This window comes from Odocoileus virginianus, chromosome 17 (genome assembly GCF_023699985.2).
Source record: "Odocoileus virginianus isolate 20LAN1187 ecotype Illinois chromosome 17, Ovbor_1.2, whole genome shotgun sequence".
In the NCBI taxonomy this organism is placed as follows: domain Eukaryota; kingdom Metazoa; phylum Chordata; class Mammalia; order Artiodactyla; family Cervidae; genus Odocoileus; species Odocoileus virginianus.
In genome coordinates, this window is record NC_069690.1 from 39,187,019 (window position 1) to 39,200,591 (window position 13,573).

The 13,573-nt window shown below is 37.5% G+C and overlaps 1 protein-coding gene and 1 long non-coding RNA gene across 4 annotated transcripts in view; one reads left to right on the forward strand and one right to left on the reverse strand.

The window, feature by feature from the left end:
• Positions 1 to 13,573, forward strand: part of LOC139039120 (uncharacterized) — a 43,253-nt gene that overhangs the window by 7,346 nt on the left and 22,334 nt on the right. For 2 of the 3 annotated variants that reach the window (XR_011492330.1, XR_011492331.1), the window contains exon 3: positions 8,073 to 8,291. This is a non-coding gene — a long non-coding RNA (uncharacterized lncRNA). Of the gene's footprint in view, positions 1 to 4,171; positions 5,461 to 6,863; positions 7,060 to 8,072; positions 8,292 to 13,573 lie in introns of those variants that run through there. The other variant, XR_011492329.1, reaches the window with a different exon arrangement.
• LOC110141020 (keratin, type I cytoskeletal 26) lies at positions 1,516 to 7,395 on the reverse strand. Its single transcript, XM_020899742.2, has 8 exons — positions 6,910 to 7,395; positions 6,389 to 6,471; positions 5,265 to 5,421; positions 4,457 to 4,618; positions 4,248 to 4,373; positions 3,353 to 3,570; positions 2,656 to 2,723; positions 1,516 to 1,930 (listed from the first exon to the last, which is right to left on the reverse strand). Exons 1-8 carry the CDS (start codon positions 7,348 to 7,350, stop codon positions 1,776 to 1,778), a joined length of 1,410 nt encoding a protein of 469 aa, XP_020755401.2. The 5' UTR covers positions 7,351 to 7,395; the 3' UTR covers positions 1,516 to 1,775.

Here is a 13,573-nt window from a genome sequence, read left to right on the forward strand (position 1 = left end):
TAACAAGACATAATGAAGTAGCTTGCAGCCTAAGAGAGAGGATATCTAGTGACCAGGACTTAATAAATATGAAGACAGAGAAGGTTGGTGCTGGAGAGGAGCTGGAGATGGGTGGTGAACAGAGAGGAAAAGACTACATCTCTGCACACAAGACTCTGTTGATGATGGACATTCCTGGATGGCAATGGAATCTTAGTGTGAAATAGAAGGTGCTTTGGGGAAGTTGTTGATTTTTTCCTGGTCAATTAAGACTCTGGTCAGTGAGGAAGAAAGGGAGATCTGAATTTGAATTTATCCCCCACCACCCATGATCTGTGTAACTCTGGGGGAATTGCTTAATCTATTTGAATGTTTATGTCTTTATGTAAATAAAAATAATAAAAACACTTACCTTATAAGCCTTTATGAAGATCAAAATGGTGAGTTCATAGAAAGCAAGATTAAAGCACACTCAGTAAATGTAAAACATTGGTATTATGGTCCTGCAATTGAAAGTAATTTTAACCTAACCCAATCCAACTCTACACCACTGAACTTATGACTTCCATTACCATAATTGGAGCCCTTCATCAGAAGACCATGAAAAAGGTAACATCCAGCTGTAGCTACAGTTCAAGAAACTATGCTGGGGCAGAGGTCAACTACGTATGTGGGAGTAGGAAATATAGCAATCAAAATGATCTTTGAGACCTGGAGATGCAGCCTTAGTGTGGCTCAGCACCTAGATATGTTGCAGTTGAGTATGTGGGCCACTTTGAATTCCACATGGGTATATATAAGTTGGTTAAAACCCTTTAGTGAGAAACCTCCTTGGTGGTCCAGGGGCTAAGACTCTAAGCTCCTGGTCCAGGGGGCCTGGGTTTGATCCCTGATTGGGGAACTGCATCCCATATGCTGCGACTAACACAGTGCAGTCAAACAAACCAATCCTCCCCCCACCCCCCAAAAAAAGCCAAAACAACCCTTTTGTGATACTTTGTCATTCACATTGGAAATCTAGGTTATTGCAGAGCTCTCTGCCTCATCACCCATATAAAATAAGCTTTTATATCCCAGAAGTTTGCTGCTGTCTAGGCCTAGCTGTACTTTCTAAAATAACTTGGTTAGGATATCAGGCAGGATCTTGTGTACAGGAGGATATGAGCAAGATTGAGAACCACCCCAGTCAATAAGTAACTAAGTGCAAAATGGAAAAAAGCTATCCAGATTCAGAGTAACAAACTAACATTAGCCGATCACCTCTGCAGGCCGGGCATTCTGAGGTTGAACCAATTATAAAGCTCAATCAGTATCATTTTCTATTACATCCATAGCAGCTCAAACTCAAAGAGAACCAGTCATTTACATAGTTAATCGGGGACAGATTTGGGACCAGAGGTTAGGACTGGCATTCTTTACAATTCATCCTGGAGTAAATATGACTACAAGTGAAACACTTAATTTTATTAGCATATCTTTAGTACTGTGACATTGAGATCAACTGTGGAAATTCAAAAGCACAGAATTTATCAAAAATAACTTGGGACAGAAAATTTTTAATGAAAAGGCAATAAAGTTTCCACCAAATGCAAGCAAAAACCAGGGACAGAGCAGATTTTTTCCTATTCCTGGGAAGGATGACATACAAACAACCTGAGAAAGGGAAGAGAAGGAAAACATCTTCTAACCCTTTTATTTTGAAGAACAGAAATGAATGGTTTCCTTGGGTTTTTTGGTCAATAGGATTTTACAAAAGCAGACTTTTTTTTTTTTTTTTGTTTAAATAGCATGTCCCTTCATTGAGGGACTTTAGAAGGCAGTCGTTGCTCCATTGTAATGTTACTTATTTTTGAGGATTTTTCTTCAACCGAGTGGACCCTTAGTGAGAGGACACTGCCAAGCTGATCAAGTTCCCCAACCACTGTTTTGACAACAGCTTCTTCTTTTGAGTCTAAAATAAAATCAATGCAAGCTTAGTACTCATTCTTAATAGGTGGAAAGGTATTTAGTTACAACAGGTATGCTCATATAAAACAGTTTGCAGAACTTCCCTGGTGGTCAAATGGCTAAGACTGCTGCTCTCAATGTAAGGGGCCTGGATTTGATCCCTGGTCAGGGAGCTAGATCCCACATGCTGCAGTTAACACAGCCAAGTAAATAAATAAATAAAAATATTTAAAAAATAACAAACAGTGTTTGCAAGTCTGCTGAAAATTGAGATGTAATACTCAATATCTGTGCTTAGCAAGGCCTGAGGCTATCTTTCTTATCTTTTAGAACAATGGATGTTTGAAAGTGTAAGTGAAACATGCGTTAAGAAGTATCAGGCAGGTATAGGCCTGGAGCAAGTAATGTCTTCTTTTAAACACCAACTTGCCCTGTTTTTGTGGTTTAAAATAAAGGTGCTTTTCTAGAAAAAAATGGAAACTGGGAAAATAATAGGTTCTAAGTAAGAAAAATGTTGGGGGAGTTGATTTCCCATTTCGGTAATTTCATAATTTGACCACATCTGTTCTACAGGAACATGAAATATGAATGTTAAGAGCTGATACCCTTCATTCACTAGAACTAAACTTATATACAATTTTACTTAGTTTCCAAATAAGTGACTTATTTAATATGACTCCTGGAGTTTAAAAGAGTTATTCCAAGTTAAAAAAAAAACCCCTCCTGTACCTTTGACTTGATTTTCAGAATTTTTGGGCCCACGCCCTTCTGATTTGTAACATGTGGACTTGCTTTTTCTGTGAAGAGAAAAGAAAATAACTGCAGTTTTCTTTCACTAGGGATCTCATAAATAACTATGAATGGGGAATAAAGGTTTTGGAGTGCTAATTTCAATTGAAGTTCTAGTTTCAAATATGGCTTCAACATTAGTTGAAGGAAATGAGATCTCCAAGATCTCCAAGATCCCCTGGAGAAGGAAATGGCAACCCACTCCAGTTTTCTTGCCTGGGAAATCCCATGGACAGAGGAGCCTGGCTGGCTATAGTCCATGGGGTTGCAGAGTCAGACATGACTTAGCCGCTAAACAACACCACAACAGGATGGTAACCAGTGAAGCCACAATGGAGTGTGTTATTATAAGAAATATGCTTCAATGCTCAATCTCAGAAAGCAGTTTTCCTCCTGGATTGGAGTCCAGGCATTGCTCAATATTCCATATTTAAATGTTCTTTACATTAACAGGTATAGATACTTTACATACTAAGAGATTGGATTTTGCTGCCTGTTTTCATGTCATCTACATGCAGTAACAAATTGCTAAGTGATGCTCTTCAGAGCAGGAAATTCTAGGATACAGTATTGGTTTACACATACACTGAGGAAACCTAGTCGATGTTTTTCATGTTTTTCACAAGTTGATATTTACCTTCCTTCCCCATCTATTAATTTGCAATACATTTCAATTTCTTTTTCTAAAAATATTTTGACATCGAGAAGCCTTTCGTGCTCAAGCTTCTGGCCTTCTGTTTCCATCCGAATCTGCTGGAGTCGGTCCTCCGTTGCTCCAATCTGCTCTTGGATTTGCTGGAGCTGATGGCAGTAATTGCTTTCAGTCTCAGCCAAGGAGCATTCGTAGGAATGTTTCTTAAAGAAGAACAAAGCACAGCTTGCACGTGTAACAGATAAACCACATATTCATGCTTTAAAAACATTCTCAAGGTAGAAAGAAATATTTTGTACACAGGCTAAATCTTTCCCCTTGAAAATCAACATTAGCTGAATTTAAAAAAATTTTTGCTCTCCATTGAAAAAGCTTCTTGTTTTTCCTTATTCAAGTTTTGGGATTGGTGAATCAGAAGTAATATTTATAGACAAAATGCTTGATATATAATATGTCCATGTCTATTTAATACATTTTTAGTGAAATATAATTAGTTATGTATATTCAGATATATAATTTTATATATTCAGTTATATGTTAATATATATACATTATGTGTATATATATATATGGGCTTCCCAGGCGGCTCAGTGGTAAAGCATCCGCCTGCCAATGCAGGAGATGCTGGTTTGATCCCTGGGTTGGGTAGATCCCTTGGAGAAGGAAATGGCAACCCACTCCAGTATCCTTGCCTGTAGAATCACATTGACAGAGGAGTCTGGCAGGCTACAGTCCATGGGGTTGCAAGGGTCAGACATGACTTAGCAACTAAACAACAACAAATATATATATATATATATATATATATATATATATATATATATATATATATGTTTACTTAATACACACACACATTCAAGTCAAGTTGATGCCTACGAACCATGGCCATGAGGGACTGAAGTTCTATTTCCAAGGATTGCAGGTTGCGCTTCAGTTCCATCAGCTCATTTCTGGCTGCCGTAGCAGCTCCCACATCGTCAGAAATCTGCTGATGCAGCGATGTGCTCTGAAGCATAATTGTCAGATGGGTTAGTGACCTGCTTGGCAGTCTCCTGAACAAACCCTTGGCCTGTGATTTGCTACATGTACCTTCTCATTAAACCAGGCCTCAGCATCTTCGCGATTCTGTTCCGCCAAGTCCTCGTACTCAGCCCTCATGTTGTTCAACAGAACAGTGAGGTCCACTCCTGGGGCTGCATTTATTTCCACATTCACGTTCCCCCCAGCTGTACCCTGCAAGATTTTCATTTCCTGGAAAAGCGATCTGTATTAATCATCAAAGTATACTTAAAGAAAATTATTGAAGTATAGTTGATTTTGGGCTTCCCAGGTGGCGCTAGTGGTAAAGAACCTGTCTGCCAGTGCAGGAGATGTAAGAGACGTGGGTTCAATCTCTGGCACAGGAAGATCCCTGGAGAGGAAAATGGCAATTGCCTCCAGTATTCTTGCCTGGAAAATTCCATGGACAGAGGAGCCTGGCGGGCTATAGTCCATGGGGTTGCAAAAAGTCAGGCACCACTGAGCTCACACACACACACACACACACACACACACACACACACACAAGTTGATTTACAATGTTGTGTTAATTTCTTCTATAGAGCAAAGTTAACTTGGTTATACATACATACCTACAGATTCTTTTTCATATTCTTTTTCATCATGGCTTATCACAAGGTATTGAATATAGTTCCCTGTGCTATACAGTAGGACTTTGCTGTTGATCTCTCCTATATATAATAGTTTGCCTCTGCTAATCTCAAACTCCCAATTCATTCCTTCCTTCTCCCCCTTCCCTCCTGGCAATCACAAATCTGTTCAAGGTAGACTTCTGATTGAGATACACAGTGGACTTGAGGAGGGGCATCAGATACCATAGGAAGCCAGGGTTCCTTACCTCCTGGTGATTTTTTTTGAGGTATGTCAGTTCCTCACTGAGTGCTTCGCACTGTATCTCCAGGTCAGTTGTACAAAGAGTCAGCTCGTCCATAACTCTGTGAAGACCATTGATGTCTGCCTCAACACTCTGGTGCAGAGCAAGCTCATTTTCATACCTGGAAGGTTGTTAAAATGCTTGAGAACTACAATCGTAGGTAGGTGCAAAGCATGACTTTTCTAGATGTTTCATATACTGAAAGATACTGATGTTCAGTACATACCCCTGAAGCAGATGATGATAGCAAAATGATGAAACACTTTGGAACACCTATTGATTTATGAATATTATTTTGGAGCTGTTTCCTCAGAGTTTATTTTTGGCATCCCATGTGCTTACCAGAAGAAAATTACTCTTTAAAATATATGTTAACTTTACCCTAAATGTCCATCAGCAGAGAAATAGATAAAGAAGATGTGGTACATATATATATGATGGAATATTATTCAGCCACTAAAAAGAATGAAATAATGCCATCTGCAGCAACATGGATGGACCTAGAGATTATCATACTGAGTAAAGTAAGTCAGGCAGAGAAGGAGAAATATTGTATGCCATCCTTCATATGTGGAATCTAAAAAGGAATGTTACAAATGAACTTATTTACAAAACAGAAACAGACTCACATACTTAGAGGACAGGCTGATGGTTGTCAGGGGGGAATGATGGGAAGAAGGGATAGTTAGGGAGTTTGGGATCGACATATACATACCACTATATTTAAAATGGATAACCAACAAGACCTGCTGTATAGCACAGGGAACTCTGCTCAATGTTATGTGGCAGCCTGGATGGGAAGTTTGAGGGAGAATGGATACATGTATATGTATGGCTGAGTCCCTTTGCTGCCACCTGAAACTGTCACAGCATTGTTAACTGGTTATACTCCAATATAAAATAAAACATTTTTAAAAAGTTAAAAAAATAAAATTTATGCTAGCTTTGTATCAGGGCACATTTAATCTCTTCAGTGATCTAGTCTGACTTTATAAAACCATGTTGATTTTTAAAGCAAAAGTTATGTTCTCTACTCCAACTGTAGTATTTTTACCTTTATTATAATTAATTACTTTATGTTTACTTACTTCAGCCTGAAGTCCTCGGCGGTCAGTCTGGCATTTTCATTTTGTAGAACAATGCTGGCATTACAGGTAGTCACAGAAATAATCTAAATAGGGTAGATGGTGCAAAATGTTAGGTCCCAAAAGTCAAGGGAGATTCCAGATCTCATTGTGATTCTTATCTTCTTAATCCATAAAACATCTATTTTAGTATCATTTTTTCCTATTTTAAAGAAATTTGGATTTTCTGCAGAGTTTAAGAGCCAAATGTAAACTTTTCCAATCACAGACAGTTTTAATACTCTTCATCAAAAAGTATGAGCTACATAAAAGATCAGTGAAGCAATTCTATCTATTTGGAAACAATGTCTCTTTCATCAATTAATTCTTCAAATTCTTATTGCCAGGCAGTGTGCCAAGTACTGGGAATGTAGAGTTAGCAAATTCATACAAAGTTGCTAAGCATGCTTTCTATTACATCTTTTTTTTTTTTTTTAAGGTTATGCACACCCAAAGTCTGTAGTAAAAGTATCCATCTTTCTTACCTGCCTTTTGAGATCTTCAGTGACTGAGAAATATTTACTATAGTCTTGAGCAAGTTGCTGGCCAGAACCAGGCCCATATTTCTCGTACCAGCCCTTGATTTTCTGCTCGAGGTCAGCGTTGGCCTCCTCCAGAGTATACACATGGTCCAGGTAGGATGCCAGGCGGTCATTGAGGTTCTGCAGTGTCACCTTTTCATTCCCAGAGAGGAGGCCATGCTCATTTTCAGGAAAACCAGTAGAGACACCACTTCCCAACCCTCCACCACCATGAGAGAAGCTTCCTCTAGAAGAAACGCTTCCAAGAGGGCCAGAGAAGTTGCTTCCTGCTCCCAACCCACCGCATACATTTCCAGCCCTGAAGCCTGTCCTTCCACCCGTTAGCCGACCAGTGCCAGCTTGAGAGCAGAGCCGCCTGGATCCACTAGAAAGTCGAAAAGACATGGCGACAGCCCCAAACGACCCTTTCTCAGAGAGGAGCAAAGTAAAAAGACACTATCCGTGGAAGTTAGCTCTGTTGGCCTTTTATAGGATTTAGTAGGTCATTTCAGCCTTAACTATGCCGATCTGTAATAAAATATTACTTGCATGCTAATTGTTGTTTTTCATAATTGGGTGATTTTTTAATAGTGTCCAGTCTGTAGGTGGAAAGCTGGCCCAAGGATATCTTTGTATATGAGAAAGGTGCCAGATAGAGTAATACCAAACCACAGTTTTAAAAGTCAATATTATATATGAGTCAATGTACATCGTTTTGACCTCTGAAATAGATTTTAGTTGTTTTTTCCCTCCAATATAACAAAAGATTCATAAATCAAATGGACAGTGTCTAGCACTTTTGTTCTGTAAATACTTATGAACTATTTTTTATTATTCATGTGTTATTGAATGTTTTCTCTCTTATTCAAATCAGGTGCTCTCAATATATAGTGATCCTTTGGTAGTGGGAGCTCTCTAATTGATTAAAAAAAAAAAGAGAAATAAAAGTCCTGCAGAACTTTGCTTATCAATTTAACTAAAATTAATGAGTATGTGGCATTGACAGAGAAATTATTTGTATTGAGATTTCTTGGTTTAGTCCAGTAACAGAATGTCTACTCAAGTAACTTCTGAGCCTCCAAATTGCTCATTTTTCTAACTCAAAAATATTTTCTAATGTTTTATAGTTTAAATGAATGAAGTCGCTCAGTCATGTCTGACTGTTTGCAATCCCATGGACTGTAGTCTACCAGGCTCCTCCATCCATGGGATTCTCCAGGCAAGAATACCGGAGTGGGTTACCATCTCCTTCTCCAGGAGATCTTCCCGACCCAGGGATCGAACCCGGGTCTCCTGCATTGGAGGCAGACGCTTTAACCTCTGAACCACCAGGGAAGCCCAAAAATGTATGTATTTAAGACATTATGAATTTTTTTTTGAGAAATGAGCTTCATGTTGGTGAGGAGGGTGTAAAGTACATGAAAAAGAGGGGGATTTTCATCACTACTTAGAAAACCAATAATCATGGTACTCTAGGTAAAAGATTAGATGTCATTGTTGAGCAGAGTCTTCCTCCTTCTGCCTTGATGCCCACAGGAAGTTATCCTGTCTGGTTGTGCTTCTTTTCCCTGTAGGGCAAATGAAAATAATAATGTTGAAAAGTCTCAAATGAATGTTGAGCAGTTCCAATAATTAATGATTACAACACAGTTGGATGGGCGCAAACATTTTGTAAGTGTTAATTATTTAAAGTATTATAATAAAGTACACATGTCAGACAGGGTCAGCTGTCCATCACTTAAAATGGTGCAAATTGATTGGTTAACCGATTATGTGTCCAAATAGTTTTGAAACAGTAGTTTTTCTGAAAAAGAGTTGTCAATGTTGTGGATACCTTTGGAAAACATCCAACATTATTGTTTCTAAATGATATTTGGTGTACCAGAATCCATAAAAATCCATATTTTTTGACCCAAAGTATTTAAAGATAATTAAGGTAAAACTAACAGAGACCACTGGGACACATTTAGAACAATGTGTGATAAGAGATTCAGCTCATATTTCAAAACTTGGTACTGATTTTGTAGTGACCTGGTCAAAATTTCAATGTTTTTGTCCATGTTTCCCATGAGTAATACAAGAAAAACAGAGTATGTTGTCAGTGTAATAGTTGATAAGTTTTGAGTTTCGTGGATAAGAGGTATTATGAGACTGCAAAGTGTTATTAACATAATCTGCTTATCTCTAGATCTTTTATAAATACTAATTAAGTGATAATCTTTTGTGTAATAAGGTAAGCATGTATTATTAAAACCATTTTGAAGACAAGTTGACTGTGAAGCTAAGAGGCAACACAGATTATAAAGCATTTCTGTATCAAAGCAGGACTGGAATGTATGATGCTAAACTCAGTGAAACATTGTTATCTATTTACTCATAAGGCAAACCTCTTGAGTTTTTTAATCATAGATTTCCTCCAAACTAACAATTACTACAAAAGTTTAGACATGCTTTAGTCCTTTCTAGAAGTGGGGGACAGGGTTAAATATTCTAGGCTAGTTCTATCTATATATTTCTTCCCTGACAGCGGTTATTTTATTAACAATAAGAAATGTGTATTCAGCTGCATATCATTATCATTTCTTGAGAATCTATTAGGTATTAGTACATTCATTATATAATATACATAGTGTAGGTAGAATCCCATGAACAGTGTGAGATGATTGGATAGCATCACCGATTCAATGGACATGAACTTGGTCAAACTTCGGGAGAGAGTGAAGGATTGGAAATCTCGGCGTGCTGCAGCCCATTGGGTCATGAAGTGTCCAACACGACTTAGCAGCTGAACAACAACAATGTCGGTACTCAAAAATAATTGAACATACAAACTTTAAGTTAGGCAGTTTTAATGTCTGCTTAGTTCAGGATAAAGTTATTCCTTACATTTTCTTATTCTAATGATTGGATGCTAATTTTTTCCCTGATAAAGTTAGCGTTTAATTTCATATATGCTTTGGACTCACATGGTAAAGCATCTGTCTGCAATGCTGGAGACCTGGGTTCGATCCCTGGGTTGGGACGATCCCCTGGAGAAGGAAATGGCAACCCACTCCAGTACTCTTGCCTGGAAAATCTCATGAACAGAGGAGCCTGGTAGGCTACAGTCCGTGGGGTCACAAGGAGTCAGACACGATTGAGGAACTTTACTTTTACTTTTTGGTATCTTTTGCAGTTGTTTAAAATTAACATTCTACATTTCTTCTAGCCAAGTTTAGAAAAGTGTGTTTCTTGAACACAGATGAGGTTTTGTCACCAGATTCTTAGTTTTTTTCTGAGAATCAGACTCTGGTGTGCTAATTCCTCTCACAAAATGGCTTCCCTGATTCATTTGGGAAGGAAACTCTGATGACTGCTTAATCTCAGACTGATTGGAGTTAGGGTGATTTAGTGTTTTTTTTTTTTTTTAAATTCCTTCCCTTGTTGGAAGGTGGAAGCCTGAAGTTCTCACTAGCATGGTGTTAATGTTGTAATTAAGCAAACAGACTGAGCCAGACTGCCTGGATTAGCATTCCAGCAACTCCAGTTATTAGCTGAGAGACCTTGGGCAAATTATCTAATCACTCTCTGCTTCAGTGTTCTTATCTGTAAAAAGAGAGTGTTAATAGAATCTACCTCATAGTGTTGTTGTGAGAATTAAATGATGCTTAGAACAGACCATGGACTTCCCAGGTGGTGCCAGTGGTAAAGAACCCACCTGCTAATGCAGGAGACATAGGAGGATTGGGTTTAATCCCTGAGTTGGGAAGATCCCCTGGAGGAGGACATGGCAACCCACTCCAGTATTCTTGCCTGGAGAATCCCATGGACAGAGTAGCCTGGTGGGCTACGGTCCATAGTGTCACAAAGAGTCAGACACGGCTGAAGCAACTGAGCTTCATGCATGCACAGAATAGACCCTAGCACATAGCAAGTATTCGTTATCATTATTTTGATTTTTTTTTTCCCCTGGAAGTTATGTTAAAAAGTCCTGGATATATGTTTGGTTTCATTGCCTGTTGCTTTTGGTATCAAATCTGAGAAACCATTGCCAAGACCAATGTCAAGAAGCTTTTCCTTATGTTTTCTTTGAAGAGTTTTATAGTTTCAGGTCTTGATATTTAGGTCTTTAACCCGTGTTGGGTTGATTTTGTGAATAGTGTATGATCAGTTCAGTTCAGTCGCTCAGTCATGTCTGACTCTGCCACCCCTATGGACTGCAACATGCCAGGCTTCCTTGTCCATCACCAACTCCTGGAACTTGCTCAAACTCATGTCCATCGAGTTGGTGATGCCATCCAACCATCTCATCCTCTACGAAGAGTATGAAAAGAGTACAATAGGGGCCCAATTTTATTCTTTTTACATGTGGATATTCAGTTTTCCCAATACCATTTGTTGATAAAACTGTCCTTTCCTGATTATGTATCCTTGGCTCCCTTGTCAAAAATCAGTTGACTGTATACATGTGAGTTCAGTTCTGAGTTCTCTATTCTGTTTCAATTGTTTAGGTCTGTCTTCCCCCCTCCCACCACACTGTTTTTTTCCCTCCCAATAGCAGTAAAATACACAAAGCATAAAATTACCACTTAACCATTTTATTTGTGAAGTTCGGTGATATTAAATATATTCATTCACAATGTTTGCAACCAATATCCATCTCCAAAACTGTTTTCATATTATAAAACTGAAACTCATATCTATTAAACAATAACTCCCCATTCCCTCCTCTTCCCAGCACCTGGCAACCACATCCCTACTAACACTTGTTATTTTCTGTTTTTTTTTGACAGTAGTCATTCACTTGCGTATGAGGTGGTATCTCCTTTCAGTTTTGATTTGCATTCCCTAATGATTAGTAAACTTCAGCCTCCTTTCATGTTTGTTGGCTATTTATATATCTACCCTAGTGTTTTAATTCCAGTAACTTTGTAATATATTTTGAAATTAGGAAATGTGATGCCTTCAGCTTTGTTCTTTCCCAAAATTGCTTTGGTTATCAAGAGTCTTTTGTGTTTCTCTATGAATTTTAGGATTTTTTTCCATTTCTGTAAAAAAATACAGGTGGGATTTTGATAGGGATTGTTTGAATTTGTAGAGCATCTTGGTAGTAGAAACATTTTAACAATATTAATTCTCCCAATCTGTGAACTTGAATGTCTCTCCATTTATTTGCCTCTGCTATAAATACTGCTATAATTGCTACTATAATTACTCTGCTATAAAATTATAGTTTTCAGTGTACAAATATTTTATCTCTTTGATTAAATTTATTGATAGGTATTTTATTCTTTTTTATGCTATTGTAAATAAGATTGTTTAATTTTTTTTGATAATTTGTATATAAAACTAACTTATTTTTTAAAAATGTTGAGTTGTATCCTGCAACTTTGCTGAATTTATTAGTTCTGATAGTTTTTTGAGGAAGTTTTAAGGGTTTTCTATATTTAAGATCATGTCTTCTGCAAACTGAGACAATTTTGCTTCTTCCTTTTGGATTTGGATGCCTTTTATTTCTTTTTCTTACCTAATTGCTCTGGCGAGGACTTCCAGTACTGTATTGAATAAAAGTGGCAAGAGTGGACATGATCTTAGAAGAAAAGATTTTTGTTCCTGATCTTAGAGGAAAAGCTTTAAGCTTTTCACCATTAAGTTTGATGTTAGCTGTGGGACTGTCATATATGGCCTTTGTTGTATTGGAATACATCCTTCTATACCAAAGTTTTTGAGTATTTTTATCCTGAAAGGGTTTGAATTTTGTCATATGTTTTTTTGGCCTCTATTGAGATGATCATATGATTTTTATCCTTCCTTCTGTTAATGTGATATATCACATTTATTGATTTGTATGTATTGAAGCATCTTGCATCCCAGGGATAAATCCCACTTGATCATGGTTTATGACCTGTTTAATATGCTCTTGAATTTGTTTGATAATATTTTGTTGAAGACTTTTGCACCTATGTTCATCAGAGATATTGACCTATAATTTCATTACCGTGTAGTGTCTTTGTGTTTGGTATCAGGGTAATGCTGGCTTTGTAAAATGAGTTTATAAAATTTCCCTCTTATTTAATTTTTTGGAAAAGTTTAAGAAAGATAGGCATTGATTCTTCTTTAAGTGGTAGAATTCACCAGGAAACCACCTGGTCCTGGGCTTTTCTTTGCTGAGAGGGTATGATTACCAATTCAATCTCTTTATTCATTATTGGTCTGTTCAAATTTTCTATTTCTACATGATTCAGTCTATGTAAATTGTATGTTTCTAAGAATTTGTTTCTTCTAAATTATCCATTTTGTTGGTATATAAATATTCTAGTATTTTCTTTTTTATATATTTATTTGTCTGTGCTGGGTCTTAGTTGCAGCATGGAAACTCTTAGTTGAAGCATGTGGGATCCTTGAGCAGGGATAGAACCTGGGTGTCCTGCATTGGAAGCATGAAGTGTTAGCTACTGGACCATCAGGGAAGTCCCTCTAGTGTTTTCTTATGATCCTTTGTATTTCAGGCATCTGTTGTAATGTCTTCTTTTTCATTGATACTTTTATTTATTTGAGTTCTCTCTCTTTCTTTCTTGGTTAGTCTAGTTAAAGATTTGTCAATTTTATCTTAAAAAAAAAAACCCAACTCAGTTTTGTTGACCTTTTC

Excerpts from the sequence above, each read along its gene's own strand:
- LOC110141020 (XM_020899742.2), bottom strand. The coding sequence starts at position 7,350 with ATGTCTTTTCGACTTTCTAGTGGATCCAGGCGGCTCTGCTCTCAAGCT. Across the intron at positions 6,472-6,909 it reads CTGAAGATCTCAAAAGGCAG|ATTATTTCTGTGACTACCTG; the intron begins GTAAGAAAGATG and ends TACCCTATTTAG. Across the intron at positions 2,724-3,352 it reads TTAATAGATGGGGAAGGAAG|AAAAAGCAAGTCCACATGTT; the intron begins GTAAATATCAAC and ends TTCTCTTCACAG.